This window comes from Lissotriton vulgaris, chromosome 3_1 (genome assembly GCF_964263255.1).
Source record: "Lissotriton vulgaris chromosome 3_1, aLisVul1.2, whole genome shotgun sequence".
NCBI classification, from domain to species: domain Eukaryota; kingdom Metazoa; phylum Chordata; class Amphibia; order Caudata; family Salamandridae; genus Lissotriton; species Lissotriton vulgaris.
In genome coordinates, this window is record NC_141689.1 from 1,743,993,392 (window position 1) to 1,744,013,459 (window position 20,068).

The 20,068-nt window shown below is 46.7% G+C and overlaps 1 protein-coding gene across 3 annotated transcripts in view; it reads right to left on the minus strand.

Moving 5' to 3' along the window:
• The window catches only part of LOC147728393 (ureidoglycolate lyase-like), a 481,711-nt gene that overhangs the window by 141,885 nt on the left and 319,758 nt on the right, over positions 1-20,068 (minus strand). For all 3 annotated transcript variants that reach the window (XM_086962176.1, XM_086962177.1, XM_086962175.1), the window contains one exon: positions 12,199-12,417. In XM_086962176.1, the coding sequence (XP_086818302.1) occupies positions 12,199-12,417 (219 nt within the window). The remainder of the gene's footprint in view (positions 1-12,198; positions 12,418-20,068) is intronic.

Sequence of the window (20,068 nt, forward strand, 5' to 3'; positions counted from 1 at the left end):
TGAGGAGTTTGGGGCACACAGGCAGCGTGAGGAGCTTGGGGCACACAGGCGGTGTGAGGAGTTTGGGGCACATGGACAGCCAGTGTGAGAAATTTAAGCAAGACCACAGGAAGTATTCCCGAGGTCGGGCTTACATCCTGCGCACTGGTAAAAAATGGTGGGGAGCCATGGCCAACTGCCAATTAGGTCAAGGGAGCGTACGGGCCAAAAAAGTTTGGGAACCACTGCCTTAGACAATCCAACCTGGGCGTGTGTCGTCTTCTGTCAGCGGGCAACCTTACCTGATTTTTCCTTGTGGGATACGGCATGATGCACTCATCATCGAGGAATTCTCTATGACGGATGTTCTTTACACAGGACGTCTTTGGAGCACCTTCGCACCGGGAGCTACCTGTGGCAACGCCAAAAGCGTGCCGCCTTCTTAAGGTTGATGGTGGCACATTGTATTTTAAGGTGATCTTTCCTTGCGCCAACCACATTGTTCAGAGCATGTCTCAATAAAATTGAATCATTAAGTCTGAGGTCAACGCTGTGCTTGCGATTCCTGAACATTTTGAAGTATTGTCGATTTGGGAATCCTCCTGGAGATCCTCCGTTTCAAGTATGTCGGGGGTAATGTACTTTAAGCATACTTCTTGCTATGTCAAGCATGTCGAGGTGAGCCATGGTGACTTTTGAGTTTTGCTTCTAGCCGGTCCACTTTTCTCGTCTGTCATTCAATTTTTGAAATTTCTTTCTCACATGTAGAGAGGGTATTCACGCTCCCAGGATCTTTTTGGTTTGCTTGGTGCACAGATGTGTTCTCTAACGAAGAAGAGGATCTTTCTTTATTTTTAAATTCTGGCAGTGCACTTTACTTTGATGCTTGACACTGGACTGTGTTGAGTTGTCACCGGACTGTGTTTTGAGTCCCTCCTATCAAATGTGTGAGTTTCGTTTTCACACCAGAATGTCCTCCTTCAATTTTCATCTACAGTTTGGTCAATAACTTATGACAAAAGGGTTGGTATTTATTACCTTTGTAATCGTTTACGCAACTTGGGTGTAAGTGTGTTGTAACCTTTGTGCCCTTACGCAAGGGAAGTGTTTTTCCTACAAAACTCGGGTGAGGAATCGCTCATCGGTGTGTTGCATAGGGGCATCTTTGTTTGTTTTTAAGGGGCATCTTTGTGTGTTTTTTAGGGGCATGTTAGGTGTTTTGCCTAGAGTGTGGTATTCAAGACAAATATAGTTCACAATAGTTAGAGTTAAAGTTAATGGGCCCGATTCACAGAACTAACTTAAGACAAAATCCTAAGCTTACTACCATTTTCGTATTCACAGAAGGCACTTACTCATTTTCGTATTCACAGAAGACACTCATTTCGGTATTCACAGAAGTTAGGAGTCCTAACTTTAGGACTCCTAAATGCCTTCTGTGAATACCAAAAGTCTTAAAATTAGGATTTTTCTCAGATTACTAGTAGTAAAGTTAGGACTCCTAACTTTAGGGCTCCTAAATGCCTTCTGTGAATACCGAAAGTCTTAAAATTAGGATTTTTCTCAGTTTAGTAGTAGTAAAGTTGAGAAAAATCCTAGTTTTAAGACTTTCGGTATTCACAGAAGGCATTTAGGAGTCCGAAAGTTAGGACTCCTAACTTCTGTGAATACCGAAATGAGTAAGTGTCTTCTGTGAATACGAAAATGAGTAAGTGCCTTCTGTGAATACGAAAATGGTAGTAAGTTTAGGATTTTGTCTTAAGTTAGTTCTGTGAATCGGGCCCTATAAGTGCTTCTTCAACAGCACATTTGATGTCATGATGCCACAGGTTTACTCTTTTCTGAGGATGGGTCTTCCTTTATTTCTTGTGGGTGGTCATCACGTTGTTTATATACACGAGGGATGGTCGTGGGTTAACTTTCCCTTTACTTTTGACAGTTTGTTACTCCTACATGGGGGTATGTGGCCTCTTCAAGGGGGTTGGGCATGGGGTAGTTTATTTATTTATTTATTTTTGAGATTTATACAGCGCATACAATTGCCCGTAGGCGTCTCGGCGCTAGAAACTTTGAATGTTTTCCCAAGGTTAGGCCGGTAACTATTCTTGATCAAACAGCCAGGTCTTTATCTTTCTGCGGAAATGCATCAGTATATAGTTCCCATATTGCGTTTAGGTTAACCCTTATACTGGGTCTGTTTGTTTCCCCCTTGTGGGGGTATGTAACCTCAAAAAGGTGTTTGGGCATGGGTTTGTTCCAATAATGGATTTAGGTCAACCCGTACACAGGGTTGGGATTTGGTCTTAGTCTCCATTTACAGTGTCGCGCTGTACCAAGGTACATCCTTACACAGGCGTTTTTATGGGTGACGATCCATTCACATGTTTGTTCCCTTATTTTTGGGATTGCAGCTGCTGGCGTGTTCGCCTTTGCGTCACAGTTTATAGTCTTACGTTTTGCTACAATTGTTACTATTGTATACGATATATTTTTGCTTACAAATGATCATTTTTGGGGGAGGATGGGGGTATTGTTGCTCTTGCTTTTTACTAGGTGTGTCTTAGCCATCCTTTCTTGACTTAATGGTTCTCTTTCTTGTGATGTTCTGTCTTTATTGCTGCATCCTAGAACTTCGTACCATTATTTATTTTTTCCTGTTTATAGTTCTTGCCTGTTGTTACATATTTTCATTTTTTGTTTTTTTTTGCAGAAAAATGGATAATGTTATACCCTACTTATTTGTATTTGCATGTACTCCAGCCCTGCTGCCTCTAGCTGCTCAGCCAGAGTGTGAGTTGGTTACAGAATGTTGGTGTGACTGTGATGTGTGGAATGCCTGGGTACCTGAGTTGATGAGTGGTGACAGTTAGAGATGGGCTGAGCAGCTAGGCAGTCTGCTCCTGGTGGGGCTGATACCACACCAGTGCTGGCTGGACGCAAGACTGATGTAATTTGGACATAAGACTAAATAAAGAAGACTTGAAAATACATCCTGGCTCCTGGTGTCTACCTTTATAGGACACAACAGGGTCCTTGTTTGGTAAAGTTTATTTTCCCATGCCTCGTCTGGACTCTAGTGTGAAACACACTTCTTTAGGCAGTTTCAAGGGCTTGTGCCTGGTTGAGTGCAGCAAACTCACTGTTAACACCGCCTCTACACTTGGAAGAGTGACTTTGGGAAGGACTACCAACCACTAGCGTGGAAGCCTACACTAGACCTCCTGTGAACTACAGACAGCCCATTAGGCTCCCATGCATCATCGATGGGCTTATGGGATGGGAAGAAGTTGGGAGCATTCGTCTGTGCGGAGATCAGTACAGATGGTGCTCAAAAGTATACAGATACTCTTTCCCACATGCTGTAAACCAAGCTTTTTTGCTTCTAGCATAATACGTACATAAATATACTGCTACTCAAATGTGAAACTAGTTTCTGTGTATCAACCTGGGACATATGTTATTACAAGTTACAGAACCTAGATAAAAACTGCAGCATATATTGTTGTAACTGGGCAACAACAAAACACATAAAATGAGTCTTTGCAAAATGAGGCTCTTCATTCTCATGGACCAAATTTCATAATTTTTGTGATCCAATTGTTATTATACAGCATTTTCTCCTGTGTTTCGGAGGTCTTGTGTGGCCCTTCAGTCATTTTGATGTCAGACATTTTGAATGTGTGCTTAACCCTGGAGGTGATAGATATTGATACACAACCTTCTTAAGTCAGGCAAGTTCGCATTAGTCCTTAGAACAGCCACAAATAATTCCAAACTGATCAAATTTTGAGGTCAGACAGATGTCTGTACCACTGGCTTTGTTATTTTTCCCAGTGTCTTAGGCTAACCCAAATTCTTCAATTCTTTCGTGGAGGTCAGTGAGCAAATCAGACCTTGCTGGGATTCACAGTGACTCCAAGCAAGAACTTGTTGAGAGAAGACTCTAGAAAAAGTTCAATTCTATATGTCAGTGGTTGCCTATTTAAGGGGGAACATCCATTACGACACGGTGTTTACACCGCACTACCATTACAACACTGGTTTTACAACGCAAGTCGTTACCACGACTTGCGCTTGAGGGCGCTCCTGGCTAAGGAATAGTAGATTTACTATTCCAACACCTTCCCTACTGTACGTAGGCTGGTGTTGGAATAGTAAATCTTACTATTCCTAAGTCCAGCACCTTACAGCGCAAGTCGTGGTAACCAGCTTTGTAATGGTAGTGTGGTGTAAACACCGCATTGTATTGACATACAACCCTATTTAGGATACTTCTTTAACCTAACAAGTGTGAATAGAGTCTGATTCTCATTGAGGTTAAAGATGGCGAAAACTACTCTGGCATGTAATTTAGTTGTATAGTGATATGGAAGAAGGATAAGAAGTTCATTTCTTGATTACTTACTCTATTTAAGTAGTTCTCGTCCCAGCACAATAGCTAAATACCTCCCTCCCACTTTCTATGTTAGCTTTAACATATTTTGCAGGAGACAAAAAAGGGCATGACATCAAGTGGTCCTACACATGACTCACAGGAGGTTCCAAAGAGTGTTTAATTAAAAATATTTTTTTTACTATTTGCAACATAGTGTTTGTTTCCAATGGGAGGACTCCTGCAGAGAGGAAGAAAAGGGTTATATAGGAACAAAGTGAACAATATATAATCTGGGCATTACTTTCTCTCTCTTTTATTTGAGCACTACTACATCAGCTGTAATGCTCTCCTATGAATACATTTCAAATATACTGGGGTTCTAAGTTCATGCATTCCTGAGATTTGAAATGTAGTCTTAATATGAGTAAGGGCACCTTTTAGTTTTTTGTTATAATAAGAATATATGAAGATATAATTTTACTAGAATAAAGTACACCCTCATACTGATGTTTAACACATTATTTTTTTTTTCTCGTTTGTCTTCAGTAAATTTTTCAGAGTCCTTGACACAGGGTGTAGCCCTCTGGTGGCCACTGAACCGAGGTTCTAACAAACCTGTTTTTTGTATGCGGCTAGCTAAACGGTAATCGGTACAAAGTCAAACAGATGCAGTGACACAAATGGCCTGAATTTAGTGACGTGCATTCAGCAAGGATGTCAGGTGCATTCAGGACAAATTAATATGTGTCCTTACTCATGTAAACATTATATTTTAAATTGAGAACCATGGGGAATCCCTGGGGGAGGCCTTATTGAAACTAGCGAGTGAGTGTGACCTCTCCCCATGCCTCGTCCCCCAATTTCTTCTCCCCCCCCCTCGGTTGACATGCCATGGAATCATACAACTGTATTGGGCGTGATTACAAGCCGAGGCCGCCCTGACCTAAATTATCCCACATTGATTACTACCCATAATACGTCTCTCAAACCCCTTCTGATACCCCCAATCTGCGCTAGTTGAGTTGGTTTATATGTTATTAGTTTTCAATATGTTAAATTTGACCACATTTGATTATTATATGGCAGTACAACACTTCCCACCCGGCCACACTGACACTGGCAAAGAAATGACACACCACTTCTCATGGAGAAACGCTATTGAGGACACGCACCCTGACATAGCTACTGATAATATCGGATCCAGGGGGAAGGAGTTGCTATACACTACACAGATCTCTTGTATACACCTATTGGTAGTGGATTGAAGGTACTAATATTGTTGGATAATGTCCTCCCAAATTATACGTTAGGTGTGATTAAGACGTGATAATAAATGTAAATTACTTACTCGGTAACATAACCCATGTTCATAAAATGCCAATTTTTTTTTTTTTAAACAACATTATATCTCAACTTCTATGAGGTGTACGGCTCAAAACTAATTTTTGGAGTATTCGGGACCCAAGAGATATCACGTTCAAGTACATAGCGAATTATTAGTTATTAAAAAGGGGATACCTGAGTATATGGTCCTCACCAGCAGTAATTTTTGAGATACATACTACTCACGAGCACATGAAGAAAAATATCGAAACAATCAGGAGAAAATCATCTCCATGGAAAGGATTGGCTTCTTTGTGTGTAATTTTTCTGATGTTTAAAAAGTGTTGGCAAATGTGTAGGCTATCCTGTTTTAGGAATAAACCTATAATAACTGGTAAAAACCCTAATGAAAGGAAAACAGCCCTCATTTGAGTAAACACGTAAAAACTGCTATTGCACTACTACAAAACAAATGCCATTCAGAGAAAAGAAAGTGAAAGAGAATGAGTCATTGTTATTTCTTTCTGAAGGAGCCAAAAAAGACACAGTGTTGCAGCAAAACAGAATAGATTACGATTATTCTGCTTGAGGCTTGTTGTTTTGGGATGTCACTAAAATATTGCTTCTTCTTGCTTTTGTTTCTTTCAGTTTTGTGTGTTGAATTGAAGGCGCAGGGTTTAGAAACATATTTGAGGTCCAAACTAATTCGTTTATACACCTTAGAGAATCTGGGAGTAGTAAAATCCTATTTGAAGTTTTGGTAGTGTTTAAGTCTCTCAATGATAGGTAAAATGGTTGGCTCATAAGAATTTTGGCCAAAATGAACTATAACATTCACTCACAGACACGCGATGGGTAAACCCAGTGAAACATCAGCTCCCTTTCGTAACACACCAGTATTGAGTACAGGTCACCTACCAAACACCCCAGGGTTTAAACATCAAGGACAAAGTGTAGCTACAGGCACGAACATTCATAGCTGTAAGGTGTTGCATTGTTATATTTGATACCTTCATCTAATCTTGACTTTTTACCCAACTGCACTTTGCTGCTGGGGTTTGAGCTGATAGTTACAAGGTTGACATCAAAATGGCAAGTCCTAGAATGCAATGTGATGTCTGTTAAAATGTCAGGACTGACAAAGTGAGAGATTTGTCACAGGGAGCATGCTTAAAGCAACATGTTTGAGGTGTCTTTGAATGCAGGGCTACAAATTAATCTGATGTAAATGAAAAAAAAATTACGTTTCACAAGGTGCTGTGACGTTGGCAGGGTTGACTACACCACCAATCAATCCTTGAGTCTTGTATAGCACGGCTTGTCACCCTGGAGGGTCTCCAAGCGCTGTGGGGTTTGAGCAATCCTCGGTCAGAGAGAGGTGGAGGTTGAAGAGTCAGGTCTTTCACTGTTTCCTGAATTCCCTCAGGGAGGGCGACATGCGTAGATGTAGGGGTGTGGTCATTCCAGGACGTGGCGGTGAGGAAGGAGGAGCACATCCGCTTTGGCTCCAATGGATGAGTGTGACCTGGGCTAAAGGCGAGGGAACAGGAGTGGCGCTCTTTAGTCAGAAGGTGGAAAGACAGTTGTTGATGTAAGTGGGTCTGGTTTTGTGGAGGGCTTTGTAGGCATGATTGAGGAGCTTGAAGAGGCACCTTTTCTGAACGGAGAGCCAGTGGAGTGCCTGAGGTGAGGGGTGAAGCTGGATCTTCTGGGAAGGTCGAAGATGAGTCTTGCTGCAGAATTCTGGATGGTTTGGAGCCAGTTGAGGAGTTGTCTGGTGGTTCTGGCATAGGATGTGTTTCCGTACTTGAGATTAGGGCCTGGGTTACTGTCTTTCTGGTTGAGATGGGTCTCCAGCGGAAGATATTACCGAGCATGCGGAGGGTGTGAAAGCAAGCGGCGGAGACAGAGTTGATCTGTTGATTCATGGTGAGGTGGCCGTCCAGGATGATTCTGAGGTTGCGGGCATGGTCAGTGGGTTGGTGCTGGGCCGAGTGCGGAGGGCAACCAGGTGTTGTCCCAGGGAAAGGCTTGGTTTCAAAGATGATGAACTCCGTCTTCTCAATATGAGTTTAAGGCAATTGGTTTTTATCCAGGTGGCGATGCTGGTCATGGTGGTTTGGAAGTTGAGTCTTCTGGTGTCTGGGTCTCCTAAGAAAGATAGGATGAGCTGGGTGTCATTGGCATAGAAGCTGATGTCTACTCCATGGGTACAGGTGATGTTAGCCAGAGGAGTCATGTAGGTTTGAAGAGAATGGGGCTGAGGGAGGACCCTGGGGGACACCACAAATTATGTTTTTGGGTGCGGAGGCGAAGGGTGGAAGGTGGAAACCTTGAGTTTTTCTGGAGAGTAAGGAGACAATCCAGTCGAGAGCCTTGCCTTGGATGCCAATGTGGTGGAGTCTGGGGACTTTTTGGTATAGTTGGTGCTAGCTTCTAGGCTACTTTCTTGGTTTCCTTGAGCCAGTGATGGTGACTGTTGAGGGCGGTCTTGAAGGTGTCACGATTAGCGCGGGTCTTGTTAGAGCACCAGAGTCTTTCCAGCTTCTTGCAGTGGCATTTGAGGGTCATTCGTATGTGAGTGAACCATCTGGTTAGGTTGGTAGTTCTTCTACTGGGAATGTTCTTCCGCGGGGTAATATTATTAGAGGTAGAGGTGAACCAGTTGGAGATGTGCTGGATGTTGAGTTCAAGAGAGTCGAGGGGGAGGTCTGGTTTCTTTCAGGGCAGCAATCCAGATTGGTTTGGTGACTTTGCTCCAGTTGCGTCGGGGAGGAACGGGGTGTTTCATGGTGGCTTCTTTTGGGCTGTCAATTGAGAAGAGAACAATGCTGTGGTCTGTCAAGGTCACTTGCTGCTGTCTGAGAACTTGGCGTGGTGGTTGGTGGAGAAAATTGGGTCCAAGGTGTGTCCTGCGCTGTGCGTGGGGGTGGTGACCAGTTGAGGCCGGTGATGCTCAAGTTTACGAGAAGAAATGTGGTGTTGGAGTTGACAGGGGTATTTGAGGTACAAGTTGAGGTCTTCCAAGGACATATGGTGGTTGGAGTCTATTATTTGTGGGGCGATGAAGTCCGGGATAGCGCTACAGAAGCTGGCGTGGAGCCTGAAGGTCTGTTCCTCTCATGGTGGTTTTGTCGTTGGGTTTGATCCATTTGGGTGTTCCATTATCAATGTGGTGTCGTCGTCCATGGCAATGCAGTCGAGGGAGTCTTTGTGGATGATGGTGATGCCTCCGCCGGGTCTGTTGGGCCAGTCGCGGTGAATCATCTTGTATCCAGGTGGGGGGCTTGGCAGTGGTGATGTTGGGTGTGGGCGCGTAGGTGAGCCAGGTTTTGGTGATGAACATCACGTTGGGAGCAAGGGTAGTTTCAGTGTCCCAGCTCACCCTGAGTGGCATGCTTACAGAGGGATCTGATGTTGAGTAGGCAGCAGTGTAGCTGGGGTTTTTGGAGGGGTGTGCGATGGAGGTTTGTGGTTGCAGGTATTCTGACATTGTAAGAGAAGTGGCAGTGGTGGCTGGTGAAGGGTCCTTTTGTGGAGTGCCGCAAGGTGGTATAGAAGTTGTTGTATTGTAGCTTGGGTTGGAGGCTCCGAATTTCGCAGGCGGAGTAGCAAATGTGAGCTGTGCGATCAGGGGTCGTGGCGCTGGGCGCAGTCTTGGTGCAGACAGGCTTGCCTGTGGCACGCCCCTCTCCGTGCCAGCAGCGCGGCCGCACAGAGGCCTTCATTAAGTAGTCCTGGGGAGGTGGGAGGGGTGGGAATGTGGCGCAAGAAACCAGCGCAGGGGGTGGTACAAGGCTGGGAAAGGGCCAAAGTAATAAACATAAAGAAAAGAGAAATAAGAGAGGCAGCCGGGCTGGTCCGCGAGAGAGGCAGGAGTAGTGCTCAGGGAGAGTGGCGGCCTAACAAGATGTCATACTATTCAGTAAGGAGAAGGTGAATGACCCCAAACTGTGTACTGGTATGTGCTTATTAAAACAGCTGAATATATAATTCTTACTTTAAAAATCTTTTTAATGATAGTCCTGTGAACTAGAGAAAAATCTGAGAGAGTGCATGTGAGAGGTAATGAGATGTGAGAGAGGGCAATAAGATGTGAGTTTGAGTGATAGTGGAATACAAAGACTTTCTATGTTTAAAGTAGGCTAATATAAGTCCATTGGACATGCTGTCAATAGGAAGACACCACATAACATGAATCATTTCTCCTTTAAATTAAATACAACAATCACTGCAGAGAAAACATTTTTTGAAAAGACTGGTAAAACATATTTTTGTCTATTTTGGAGGTTAGGCTGCTGAATACACACTGATATATCTCTACTACCCCTGACAAAGCGTTGAGGTGCTTAATGGTGTGGGTCATCATTGTGTTTCTCACTGAAGTCAACCTAGAGAAGCACATGTCCAAAGAAGATGTAACATCAATTTCACCCTAGCCTATTTACATATGTAAATGACACACAAATGATGGACGGAATGCAGAGCAAATCAAACATTCATCCCAATCAAGAGATCTGGGTTAAATCCATTGTTCTTTTGTTCACCATGCCACCTCAGTTTAGACCCAGCCAAGTGCAAACCAGTCCTGACCCTGTGCCTCATGGGAACAGTCCAGACCAAACTGCCAAGCCAGGTCCTCCCTTGACTGGAAACAAGCATCCTGGGGTCAGTTTTGGGGGATCACACCTCATCGGCCAGGCTAGCTTGTATCCAGTGGCACAGTGAGCCCGGGACCTATGTCTGGGCATACCGGGTGCACTTAAGGCAAGAAAGCAAAAGACACACAGATGATGGACATGCAGATCAAATTAAACATTCATCCCCAGTCAAGAGATCTGGGTTAAATCCATGGTTCTTTTGCTCACCATGCCACCCCAGTTTAGACCCACCCATCCGCACATCAGTCTTGATCCTGTGCCTCATGGGAACAGTCCAGCCCGAACTGTAAAGCCAGGTCCTCTCTAGACCGGACACAAGCACCATGGGACCGGTTTCGGGGCATCACCTCTCATCAGCCAGGCTAGCTTGAATCCAGGGGCATAGTGAGCCCTGGACCCACATCTGGGCATACCTGGCATACTTAGGGCGAGAAAGCAAAAGACACACAGATGATGGACGGAATGCAGAGCAAATCAAACTATGCCCCAGTCAAGAGATTTGGATTAAATCCATTGTTCTTTTGCTCACCATGCCACCCCAGTTTAGAACCAGCCATATGCAAATCAGTCTTGACCCTGTGCCTCATGGGAACAGTCCAGCCCGAACTGCCAAGCCAGGTACTCCCAGGACCGGAAACAAGGTGAAACTGGTCCTATGATGCTTGCTTCCAGTCCAGGGTGGACCAGGCTTGGCAGATTGGGCTGGACTGTTCCCATGGGGAACAGGGTCAAAACGAATTTACATACGGTTAAATCTAAACTGGAATGGCATGGGGAGAAAAAAAATGATGGATTTAGGCCCAGATCTCTGTACTGGGGTGAATGTTTGACATTGTTCAGCATTCTGTCCACCAATTGTTCTTTTTGAATTTGTCTCCCTGAGTGGGACGGGTATACACAGACGTGAGTCCCGTGCTCTCCATGCCACTGGAGTCAAGCTAGTCTTGCTGCTGAGGGGTGACACCCCAAAACTGGTCCTAGAATGCTTATTTCAAATCCAGGTAGGACGTGGCAGTTCGGGCTGGACGGTTCCCATGGGGAACAGGGTCAAGACTAATCTGCATATGGCTGTGTCTAAACTGGAATGGCATGGAGTGCAAAAAAGCAATGGATTTAGGCCCAGATCTCGGTACTGGGGTGAATGTAAGACATTGTTCCGCATAGAAGCAAAAACACTGGTAAACACATGCTTGCAATCTTCAAGAATTGGGATGCACTGTCAAGTGTTTATCAACTCACTGATGAAAAATAAGAACAGTAAGCTCTTTTCTAAAGCAAACTACACAAGCAAAATAATTCACAAAGCCATTTACGCACCCAACTTCAGTGCTTCGCAAAATGTGAATTCAGCCAATTTGATTTACTATTATATAATACTGATATGGTGTGGTTTACACAAGTGCAGTGCTTAATTTGAGCCAGTGGTCAACAGTGTTCAGCACCAGCACTTAATTATCAAAACATGTACTCATGACAGTCTGTACCATGGTGGTACTGACTGTCTAATTTAGAGATGAGCACAACAACAGATGCTTATTAGTTCAAGATACATTAAGATGACTATTACCAGTACCTATGCCATTCTTACAGCTTTGAGGCCTAGAATAGTTTGAATAGTCACACTTTTAGGAGTGTGATAGTGAATAGTTGTGTTGGTACGGTCATGAGCAGCGCTGGCAAGGGCAATGGGTGGTGCATGCTGCAGTGGCCTCCTAGTGAGGGCCCGGGCACTTTTTTTTTTTTTTTTTTTTACAAATTAAGCACTGCGTTATAATTTAACTCGTGGATGGAGTAAAACGCACTCATGTAAAAGCTCTGTGACTCGAGGATGCGGCTCCCAGTACCCTGTGCAGTTATTACCTGTATGCCCTGAGCCGAAGACCTTAGGGCCCTGATAAAGCGCTCGGTGTTGGCGGGGGCCATGTCACCAATGTCCACCTGCCTGTTCTGCAGCCGCCTCGGAACTGGCAGAACTTTCCAGCTTTCGTCGCTTCGAGCCAGGGATTTTTCCGCCGCAAAACTAGGGAGGCTATTAGCCAAGTCAAGTTGAACTTTTCGAGCTGTCCGTTGCCACAAAATCTAGAAGAGAATTGTTGTTCGTTAGTAATTTTAACATGGTTTGACATGTCTGATTTTATGCACACCAACAAGGCACATCAAGAAAAGAGGTAAAGCCTGATTGACTGCTAAAGTCTGCCGTTCACGGTTCTATACACTTCTGACGATGACAGCGGGAGGCGTGCACACCACAGTTGTGTTTCTAATTAACATTCGAGCTGTCGACTTGATTCGTCTTGTGTTTTTCCTGGCTGTGGAATTGGCATGCATATTAAAATGGAAGTCATCATGCATTCGAGTTACTGCTGAAATAAAAGAATTGTAGTTTATGAAAGCTTGTGGAATGTACATTATTATTCCTTTTTCTTGCTTGTTGAATTTATATTTTTTATGGAGGGAATATACTATACATGATGCTTTATCAGAAATTCATTTTATTTAAAAAAAGATTTCCATAATGTCTCTTAAATTCTCTCATTTGTACTGGCCTGTAGAAATGAAAAACATTACAACAACCATCACTGATAAATATTCAACCATGTATTTTTTTTTTTTTTTTTTTAATTTCACTATCCCTTTCCCAGACAAAGTTTTGGCTTTTAAATAAGGCCTATTGGACTCCAGCCTGGCTACATTCACACAAGATATGTGAAGACCCTAACTGCTGGAATTGTAATGAAGAGATAGGAGACCTAGCCCATCTATTACTATTCTCCAAGTGTGTGAAACCTTTCTGGGACAGGGTTTTTGGCTTCATCTCAAATCTCTTCACTTGCTACCTCAAAACGGAATTATCCACGCTAACATTTGGCTTCCTCAGGGAAAACTCACTAAATGACAATGATATGGCGCTTCTAGATCTACTCCTGACAGCAGCTGTTAAGATCATACTAAACAATTGGAAAGACACGCGTAAAGCGTCCTACAAGTGCTGGTTGAACTGGATTTCCAATCTAAGGGGAGCCAACAACATTGCTCTCCAGAATTCACCATGGAACCCCCCCCCCCCCCCCCCCCCCCCAGACACATGTGGGATAGCCTAGACCTATACTTCAAATCAAATAAACCATCATGAATTACAGTTCTGGGTGGCGTCACCCATATTCCACATAAATGAGATGCCCTCACCCTAGATCACTGTATCTCAAAAGTTGTAATTACTGACAATGCATACCTTGTCCCATTGGACACATACTATTAGTTTTCCATCCTGTTTTTATTATGTTTGTTTTTGATTTCCTATATGTAGCTTATATTCTTGTACATTTATATAATTCAAATGCTAGTTAAGGTGACTCCTATAGCCCTACATATTTTCCAACACGTATCTGACTTTTTACCCAGTTTGTAGTATCTAGTATGTCACGAAGTCACCTTAGACTCAATCACCTTTGTACATTGTTCTGCTTTGTTTGTTTTCATGTTGGTTACTAACTTTTTATGACCTTTCATTTGTGCGTATTGGGTGTTATTATGATTTCTGCTTTGTTAAAAACAACCAATAAAAAAATGTGAAATAAAAAAAACTATTGAAAAATCTAATTGTAGTACCAGTCTAAATGAGAACTAGCTCCCACCTAAATGGTACTAACTCCCCACATTCTTCATTGAACACCATAAACAGTATATGAAGATCAGCGTCTTAGACAGTTGAAAAATTGAGCTTATTTATAGATTTCCAAATTGCCTAAAGGTGTGACTTCATTGAAGGTATTAAAGGCCCATATAAGTCATAACCATAGCAGGGTGAACAATAACTAATTTTAAGACCAATATGGGATTCTGCTTAATGTTACTCAATTGCAGTGTTTGCAAAATGTCTGCTGGGTTGATTAAGTGACAGTCAATAGAAAGATTGAAGTTCAGTGTTTACATTTTTGACAAAAACATCAAGATTTCCACTGTGATCCCAACAAAAAACCTCTCAGATAAATGAAGCCAATATTAAGCTATCATGCATCTAAAGCTTTCATTAAGAATTTCAGGATTTTCCTGAAGTTGCTGCATTTATTGTGAGCATCACAATATATATATATATATATATATTTTTTTAATTATTATTTCTTCTTAAGAACATTTACAGTGTCCACTGTTGGACTTTCTTAGGATTTTTAACAGCTTTGGTATACAGGTTACCAATAAATATCATAACAATGGTATTTGTTGGGGGGGCGTGGCCAGCGTCCAGCTAAGATGGCCGCATCTTAGGAGTGCTCCGTGGTCCGGCAAATCTCCCCAGTAAATCCGGACATTTATCCTGCCCGAAAACGGTATAAAAGTGCCACACAGGAAACCGGAGCGTCCCCACTGTACGGAGAGCCTGCCTGCATCGCGTAACTCCCTGCTAATGCCGAGATCCGCCGCTGTGTACATCGCGGCCTAGAGTAACGCCCGGAGCCGGGGACTTAATTAGATGTGGAGAACCTGAGGTCGGCGCGGCGGGGAGGACTCCTGCCGTCGGAGGCGGCTGCGGGGCCGGGTGAGTGCACCGGAGTTCCGGGGGACATCCGCCCATGTTGGTGAGGCGCCTTCCGAGCCAGCAGTGACACGAGTGGGCCCGGCGGTGTGGTAGGCTAGTGGACGGCCTCGGGCGTCACCGGAGCTGCTGGGGGGATAGGCGGAGCCCCGTCGTTGCCCAGAAAGAGCGGAGGCACCCCTGCAGGGCACTAAGACACACGGCCAGGGTGTACGTAGGGGCGGCCCTACAGCGAGGCCCCACAGAGGCAGTAGGTGCCCGGCGGCAAATTGAACACTCGCGGACCCACCGCACGACCTGCACGGGCCTTAATAAACTTATGCAGACACTGATCCGGCGGGCCTACTACCGCCAGTGACGCAGGCCTGGTGTAACCCACACACATTGGGCGTGAAAGGCGAGGCCCAGAGTGGGGGTGCGGACCGAGTATACCCGTATCTGGTCCCAGGAAGGCTCCGGTGTGGTGAGGCGCTGGAGGAAAGAGTGGCGCCCCTGATCTATTCAGCCCCGGGCGTCACCCACACAAGCACGATAAGACAGGCACAGGGGTGCGGCGGAAACGGACCGCTGGAGTCGGCAACTTGGTGGAGGGCCTTTCCTGGGCGTGAAGCACGAGCGCCGCCGGCCATCAAATTCGAGGCCCAGGTCTGGGGCACTTACAGCGAGCAAGGCCGGTGTACAGCAGTAACGGCGCGGGTGGCGCCCACGAGGTGAGTGTGCGGCAGACTGTGCTCATCTGGCCACCTGCGGTTTTCCTGAGGCCCGAAGGAAAGTACAAGACCCTACTCTGGCTTTGCGGGGCGAACACAGAGGGCAGGCCGTGCGAGGCCGCACCGTGGGCTGACAGGTTCACGCGGCTGCTGTCCCGAATGAGAGGCGCCCTGCTGAATGTTCAAATCGGGACTGTGGTGCCGCACCTGGCCCTGCGGGGCCTCCTAGTAACTGGGGACTGAGCACCGAGGGACACCGGCCGGCCCTGGGGCCTGCCCTCCCGACCGGTGTGAAGAGTGGATCACGACCAAGACCAGTATCCAGTGGTTGATGCTTGGCTCCGGTGTTTCCCGGCCGCCCCCGGACCGCATCCTGAGCTGACACGGGCCCGCAGATAGCCGCTGTCGCTGATGACAGACACAACAATCCATCCTCGGAGTGCTCGGCTTCACCATGCGGCCCCCCAAAGGAGGAACAGGGACCCAAACTAACAAGATGGATCAATATGCAGTGACTCGTACGCAGCAACAGCCTGCTGTGGCGGCAAAGGACGGTAAGGAGCAGGCGGAACCGTCACTGAACTCCATCATGGCCGCCATCCAGACATTGGGAGCCAACCTTGAGACGAAGATTGACAAGATCTCTATTGAGGTGAACTTATTACGCGAAGACCTGGGGAAAACCACTGAGAGGTCCAAGACTAATGAAGGGGCCATAAAGACGCTACAGGCCTCTGAAAAGCGACTGGAGGACAGGGTGAATGAGCTCATTCACCAACACCAGAAAATGGCGATGAAGCTTGAGGATCAGGAGGGGAGGGCCCGAAGAAGTAACATCCGCGTGGTAGGTGTGCCGGAAGGATTGGAGGGACACAGCACTGAGTTGTTTCTAGAGGACCTTATCCTGCAACACCTAAAGCCCAAGAGACTGGCGAACATCTTCACCATTGAACGGGCCCACCGAGTCCCGATCCCCAGGCCAAAACCAGGGGCCTTGCCGAGAACAATTATTGCTAAAGTGCTTAACTATAGAGACCGCAACGCGATCCTCCAAGTCGCCAGGCAACAAGGAGACTTGCACTACGAAGGGGCGACGATCCGATTCTTCCCTGACTTCACCTTGCAAGTCCAACAGGAACAACGCTCATTCCAAGGGGTCAAGGCAGCACTCCGTGAGCGAGGACTCAAATATATGATGTTCTTCCCAGCGAAGCTGAAAGTTCTTTCTGGAGGTAAATCCTACTTCTTCACCACACCAGCGGCAGCACAGGAGTGGTTGGACAACGCAGCGCCGGAAGCCCAGGTAGAAAGGGACAGCACCAACTGGAGAGAACCCGGGACTTCCTCCCCTGGTTCAGCGGCTGGGAGACAGGACGGTGACGATCAGAGCCAGAGGTCTTGGCGCTCAAGATCAAACAGCCCCCGTTGGAGTTCAGCCCGAGACAATGCAGTCGGATGATGACACGAACATTGATGCCGTTGATCTTCGAACAGTAACGTATACTGCATTCAGTGTAACAATGGGGGTTGTTGTCATTGGGTGGCTTACATAGCTGACACGAGACTCGGGGACCTCAAACCGGTATTTCTTTGTGCTTCAAACATGTGTAAATGACTTACAGGGGCAACATGGGTTGGCGAAGGGGGAGAAGGCCAGCCATGTTTACCACAAGAAGTTCCTCGGGAGGGCTTGCCTCTCTTTCCGGGTGGGGGGGGTTGGGCGACAGGCGCTCTGCTAATTGGGGTGGTGGGCAGTTCGAGGACCCACAGAGCAGGGGGCAGGGAGGGGGGGGACTGTTGTGCGGGGAAGGGTGGTTACAATGCACCGAGTTGGGGGGGGGGGGGACAAGAGGGCTTTACAACGGTAATGCTGTTCAAAGTCTGCATGAATCGCACATGTTGGGGGGGATGTTGGGAGGGTTGGGGAGTTGGGGAAGTTTCACGGTCACAAGTAGTTCACACTGTCAGGATCGCATCAGGCACCAGAATACAGGTAAACAATGTCTCACATAGCAACGGTTATGGCTAAGAAATGGGAAAATAGTCTAAAAGTTCTGAGCTGGAATGTTAACGGGTTAGGGGACAAGCTCAAATGTACCATAGTCCTGCAATTCATTAAAAGGCACCGACGGATGCGGTAATGCTGCAGGAAACACATCTCATGGGAAACACATGTCTGGCCCTCAACCGGGGGGGATACACACTTGCAGTTCACTCCGGCTTCACTTCCGGCTCCAGGGGTGTGGGAATTCTGTTGCACCGCTCACTGGCCCTTCACATAGACCGCACTGTAACGGACCCCCAGGGTCGCTTCGCGGCAGTGTTTGGCAGATGGGAAGGCTACCACATTAACCTGCTCTCTATATACATCCCACCGGGCCTCCACACTCGAGCATACGAAGATCTGGGTAAATTGATATTCTCCCTCCCTGATGGTCAAATGATACTAGGGGGCGATTATAACGCAGTGGTGTCAGGCACCTTGGACAGACATCCCCCCAGAGACATACCACAAGGACAGCATTGGCTGGCGAACTTCTTAGATGCCTTCGGGCTCACGGACATCTGGCGGCTGCTGCATCCACCCGACACGAACTTCACCTTCTTCTCTGGACCCCATCAATCATTCTCTCGCCTCGATTACATTCTCACCCTGCTGCACCACAACATAGCGGTGCAGGAAGCTACTCACCTGACCCGGAGCATATCTGACCACGCGCCGGTTTTCACGCACCTCACGTTTGGGTCTCGACAGGAGGGCTGCATTGCACCGATAAGCGCCTGGCACTTAAAGAATGAGAAGATTAGGAAGCAGCTCACCAACTCGATTACCCAATACTTCGACATCAACTTCGGGTCGGTAGACTCCCCAGTTACCCTATGGGAGGCCTTTAAACCTGTGATTAGGGGGGAAGCGTTGTCAGCCATCGCAGGTAAGCGGAAGGAGAAAGAACAGCAGGTCACTACAGTGGAGGCAGACCTTGAGAGGCAGAAAATGAAGTGCAGGAAACGGGGTCAGCAGGGGCCCAGCACAGGCTGCGGCTGAAAACGGCAGAATACAAGGAATTAGTTACACAGGAGGCCCAAACAATCGCCAGGCACAAGATGGGAAGGCTATACGACCAAGGGGACAAGGCTGGGAAACTTATAGCATGGCTTGACAAGAAACAACTGGCCAGCAGGGTGGTGCCGGAAATCAGAACGGTATCTGGGACTATGGTAACTGAACCCCGGGAGATAGTGGCTGAATTTGCAAGACACTATAAACAGGTATACAGCCGGGAGACTGATCGTGTAGAAGAAGACTCAGTAGACCTTCTGGCGAACATCCAAATGCCTTGCCTGTCGGAGGAAGAATGGAACACCCTGGAGAGCCCGCTCGCAGAGGCTGAGCTGCAGCGCGCTATCGTTGACCTCCGCCCAGGCAAGACTATGGGACCTAACGGCCTCCTAATAGAGCTCTACAAGCTCAAGCCAGATCCCCTCGCTAAACACCTAAAGCGTATTTTCGCAAAAAGTAATGAGGAGGGCCTGTTGCCACGGGACCAGCGCCTAGCGACAATAGTGGCTATACACAGAAGGGAAACCTAAGGAGTCCTGTGCTTCATACAGACCAATCTCACTGCTCAATGCAGAGCCCAAAATTCTGGCCAAAACACTGGCGAACCGCCTGCAGCCGGTCCTGTTTACATTATTCCATCCGGACCAATCCGGGTTCATGCCACACCGTAACACCGCACTCAACATTAGGCGCCTCAACGGGCAGCTTGGACAGTGGCACAAGCTGCAGGAGGACACGGTGGTGGTCTCTCTTGACGCCACCATGGCGTTTGACACTCTGGAATGGCCGTACATGATAGCTGTACTCTGCAAATTGGGCTTTGGGCCGAAATTTATAAAGTGGATCCGCCTCCTCTACACTGCACTGCTGGCCCAGGTGGTGGTTAATGGTAGGGCGTCGGAGGTCTTTGGCCTGGAGAGGGGGACTAGACAGGGATGCCCCCTCTCTCCCCGCCTATTTGCGCTTTCCCTGGAACCGCTTGCGGCCTGGATTAGGCAAGATGCCAACCTCAAAGGTATAGCCTTCTCGGACGGATGGGAGGATAAAATCTCCCTTTACGCCGATGACATCCTCCTGTACCTCTCCAGACCGCGCAGGTCTATTGTGGCGGCGCTAGACATCTTCGCAAGCTTCGGCAGAAACTCCGGTTTTCGGATCAATTGGGGTAAATGCCACCTCTATGTGCTCCATGGAGACCCCCCCCCCCCCGAGCTCCCTGACACCTGTCCCATTACCATAGCGGAAGACGGCTTCAAGTATTTAGGAGTCTTTGCGTCCACAGACAAGACTCTGCTGTACGAGAGGAATCTCATGCCACCTCTACGACCGCTTCAACGGGACGCTAAAATTTGGCAGCAACTTCCATTATCACTGCTGGGCCGAGCGTCCCTTTTTAAGATGATGGCGTTACCAAGATTTCTATAT